Source organism: Pygoscelis adeliae, unplaced genomic scaffold, assembly GCF_000699105.1.
Source record: "Pygoscelis adeliae isolate BGI_AS28 unplaced genomic scaffold, ASM69910v1 Scaffold54, whole genome shotgun sequence".
NCBI lineage: Eukaryota > Metazoa > Chordata > Aves > Sphenisciformes > Spheniscidae > Pygoscelis > Pygoscelis adeliae.
In genome coordinates this window covers 4,700,838-4,705,561 of record NW_008824982.1, presented here as the reverse complement: position 1 = coordinate 4,705,561, position 4,724 = coordinate 4,700,838, and the positions used below count along the sequence as shown (strand labels likewise).

The following is a 4,724-nucleotide window of genomic DNA, read 5'->3' as shown; positions in this document are numbered from 1 at the left end:
AGTTTGTTTCTGGCTGGTCCTGGGTGCTGCCACCCTCCCACCCACCCACCCCCTTCCTCCCAGTTCAGATTTGTTTAAGAGAAACTCTGTCTTTAAATTCACCCCTAAAGACATTAAAATTGCTAGGAGTTTGCTTCACAAAATTTATTTCAGTGCTGACAATGGTATTGCAGTAAAGTCATTCAGTCCTTTAAGTTTGGTACAACTAGTATTAATTTTAGATTTGACCATTGCTTTTAAACCTACTGCTAAACATTTGGAGTCTCATTATTAATTAGATTATTAGATAGATAATACCAGTTTTAGCTAACATGGGGCAGTTGCAGTAAGAACACAAAACCAAAACCAGTGGAAGTTTTAATTAGGAAAAAAGAAGGAAGATAAATGATACAGTGTATTATAAAGAACAGGACTCGCTGACTATTTGCACACCCAAAAGCAAAGCAAAATTGCTTAGGTGGGAATTGAGGGAAGGAGAAGAGGAGTTACTTTCCATGGCTCACGTAAATAAAAAGTATCCAGAAGACAATATTATCAAATTTTGGAAGAATTAGTAAGCACAACAACTGTTTTGTCAAAGGATGGGGTTTTTGGTTTTTTTTTCTTCCCCCAAAGAAAGTTCAGAGCACATTTCTTAAAGGTCGGTGCAATGGAAGGGCTTTCTGACCTCACTGACAGCGGTGATACTACACAGCATTTTGAAGACTAAACTTGCTGAAATCAGACAAGGTAGCCATAGTGCTTTGCTTTCTATAGGCATCACATATTATCCCCAATATAATGTCAATTTTTGTTTTCACCACATTCAGGTGAAGAACTGAAGAAAGCTCTACCGACTGATTGTTTAATGTGATACTAATTTAGAACGTAAACAGAAATGATATGTTTTATGGGCCAGGTAAGTGCTATATGCAAGAAGATGCATCACAATGATTTTGGAACAGGTATTTGACTTTATTATACAAAACCACACCAAGGTGATTAGGGAAACATCTAGAAAATATCTACCTCCTGTGACAAATGTTTACAACTGAGGAAAATCCAAATCCTTCCCCAGAGATATTAGTCTCCCAACACGTGATTTATGTGAGTCATCTTTTACAACATGATTTTGACTGGTAGTCTAACCTTTTCAGCAAAGACAGGGTTTCCAGACAGGTGGCTCAAGTGTACGAACTCCAGATGCAAAGTCCCAAATTCTGCCAAAATGCTGCTGCCGCCAGAGGCCCATGGCCAATTTCGACCGATTCCACTAAGATGGGGGGGGAGAGAAATACAGAAAATAACCATGAGCACCTATAAGGCAATGCTAATAAAATATAACAGGTAGTAGATATTCTGTTATCAAGAGAAGATAATTCATTTCAAATGTACTTCATATCTGCGTAAGAAACCATGCTTCGGCAGCCTTCCATGACTTCACCACAGGACCTTGAATTACTTCGGTCCAGTTCTGCTTAGGCTTGTAAAATCGCTTCTTGCAACAAGCCAGTCTTTTAGCTCATGAATAGCTCCATTACACCTATCACTGTACCAGTGTTTCACTGTATGATATCACATTTAAAGACATTACAAAACCCACTGAGTATGAGAAAACATTCTCATACTTCACCTGTTTTCCCTGTATTTAACACAACACCCTCCAATTCTAGCACTTCCTTCTACAGTGCAATTGCTTATTAACTTAAAATACTGCATATATACAGCATAGGCTTTAAGTTAGAACTACTGCATGGAGTATATCCTTCTTAATACCTGAGAATTTAATGGAGTAGGATATGTAGGCATTGTCTGTTCGGGCAGTCTTACCAGGATGAGTAACTTCAGTTTTAATTAAGACCTAAAGATACTTCACAGTAAAATTAATCTCAGGTTTTGTGCTGAGAGTAGCGCAAAGCCCATTTATTGCTAAATCCCCACCAGAAACTAATGCTGGTTGAGATTCAGGACGAAAAGTCTGCCAAACTTTCATTACAAAAAGGTGGATTTTTTTCCCTTGAAATTTCCAGCAGCAATATTCAGAAAAACCCTGGAAATTAAAGAAAAGCTAGCCAACTTTCCAGAGCATCTAGGTGAATAATGACATATTAGACCAGCATATTATTAGCATGAATGTTAGATATAAATACACTTATTAGGTACTGGAATGTCTTCCTTATTTTCAAGCTGTAAACAGCATTAAACACACACACACATATATAAATAAAAATTGAATTTTACTTTTACACATAAGCAGCCACTACAGTCATCAGTTAGCGCCTGCACAACTGTGAGAATCGAGAATTGTTCCTGAGTTAAAATGTGAGTCATATTATGAAAAAACAAAACAAAGCAAAAAACCAAGAAATCCCATCTTAGTTCATCATGATGGAAGTCCTCAGTTGCATTAAAATTTCTTCTTCAAAAGGTCAAGTATCTATAACTGAAGTTTAACCAATATAATGAAATTAAGATTCCATTAAATTAATTTCCCCACTGTTCATATTAACACATTATTTTGAGATTTCTGCCACACACACAAAATAAAAACAAATCATTAAACTTTAAAAGCAGAGTAAAGGCTACAAATGAAGAGCACATTTGTGTCCTACTTAAATGTCACGGCTTTAAACGGTGCAACACCTTTGGCTGCCTGGCCTTGAGCTGAAGGCACTGCTGGAACTCACTCAAGTGCCACCAAAAATAAACCCAGAATATTACCAACTGATAGGCGGACTTATATTGTCCCATTTCTGAAGTACCATAGCATCTGTCAAATACTCCCCATAGGTATGCTATAGATTTTCCCAGACCATAATGAGTATGACACTCACCCTTTCTATTAGCTGCAGTCCTTTATCTTGCTTTCTTTTTGTAATTTACTTTGTACACAAATTTTTCAGTTTTCCTATGCTGAGACTCACTACAACCTGTACTAAGTGTCAGTCATGTACTGACATCAGAGTCAGAAACAAACTCCTCCTATACACTTCAGGAAGGAAGAAGCCACACTACTTAAACTTGTCTGAAGTTCCAGACCAGAACTAAAATAATTTCAGTTTACAGGGTGCTATTTTAATGTATCTCAAACCATCATGTCTAAAATCATATTGTTTATACGACTTAAAACCCATAAAAAATTCTGTAAAATATTAATAGAACTTCAGAACTTATTTCTATATTATTATAACTAGTGTTATGTAATTAAGTGAAATTTGAAGTGAGGATCTGGATCAGAAAAGCATATTAAAGCAGGACCGTCGCTGGTTTATGATGTTTCCTGTTTATTTTATAAACTTTGTTACTGAACACCGAGTGCCACAGATCTGAAATACAGTATTTGTAATTCTGCTGTCATTCATTCTCAGGAAATATGAGCCTGATTGACCTGGGCTGCTGGTAACTCAACTCAGTATTTTTCCAGTAGACCACTGCTGGTCCTTCTGTACATAGTATGAGAAAGTATGAGATCATTATCTCTTCTAAAACATACAGAACGTACAAGGAGAGGGAACCACAGAGGAAATATAAATATTTAAAGTTTTTTTTTTTAAATTACTGAAATTCAGAGGCATAACAATATTTACAACATTTTTTAAAAATTACATTATGTCCCCAATATATATATATAAAGCAGCAGCTAATTTTCATCTGAAAGGAACAGCAAATCCTCAGGGAAACTGCCAAATACTTCAAAGGGTCAAAACACTTATCAAATCAGAATTCTTGCCATCAGTGAGCAGAACTGCTTCAGTCTCTGCAGACAGTTTGTTTATTATCCCACAACCATCCTGGAGGGTGCCACGACAACTCCACAAGCTGGAGGCAGAGCAAGACTTTCAGAATTTCAATATTTAATGCAAAATGCAAAAACACAACCTAATAGTCAGTATCCTCCTGCAGACTTAGCCAGTAAAAAAGGTGAAAGACCAGAATAAAAGAGATCCGACAGCAACAATGTGAAGTGTCCAAGAGCCGCTGTTGCGAAAGGTTTTAGGATTAAATGTGAAAGTAACTCCCTATAGCCCCTTTGGATCTTTTTTGCAAAAATGCTGATCTTTTTTGCAAAAAAGCTACTCCAACTATGATGGTGGGTGAAAATGCAAAACGCTACGACAGAGAAATGAGAACGCGCACTACAAAGGGTCCGTTTAAATTCACCAGTGCCATGAGACTGAAGTTGGAGCACACACGTTGTGCCTGGTACTTCCAGGAGTGCTGAGGAGACAAGGGGATCTGGCCAGATAATACAACAGGAATTAGTTGGGCTTAATCCCGTTTTAACAGGAACCCTCACGAGCAGAGCATTGCCCAGCCCAACCCGCAGCCCCTGACTCACTCGCCTCGCTCCACACCACCAGCCACCCCTCCGGCACCCACGAAGGAGAGGGACCTTCTCAAAACACAAACTTTCCTGCAGCTTTCTTCTCCTTCTTCCCCCTCCTAGTCCCCCAGGACGCACTTCATGCTTCTCCTTGAGTCTCAACCCCCAAGCATACATGTCTTAGAAATAGAAATAAAGTAAAATTACTAGCTTTTTTGTGAAAGAAAACATCATCCACTGCTTCCCCCCCCTAAGGAAGCCTGTGGTCCTCAGACAATTTTGAAAGCATAATATGATCGCTTTTCCATGTTTTAGCCTTAAGATTACGACCACATCCGATTCAGCTGCACAGCTCATACCCCAGTGTATTTGGTTTGCGCGGCAAGGTTTCGGTAGCTGGGCGGGGGGGAGGGGGGGGAAG

General features: G+C 38.6%; 1 protein-coding gene across 1 annotated transcript in view; it reads right to left on the bottom strand.

Moving 5' to 3' along the window:
• The window catches only part of MAN1A1 (mannosidase, alpha, class 1A, member 1), a gene marked incomplete at its 5' end in the record, with an annotated part of 117,554 nt that overhangs the window by 32,785 nt on the left and 80,045 nt on the right, over positions 1-4,724 (bottom strand). The window contains one exon of the mRNA XM_009325682.1: positions 1,129-1,252. Within this exon, the coding sequence (XP_009323957.1) occupies positions 1,129-1,252 (124 nt within the window). The remainder of the gene's footprint in view (positions 1-1,128; positions 1,253-4,724) is intronic.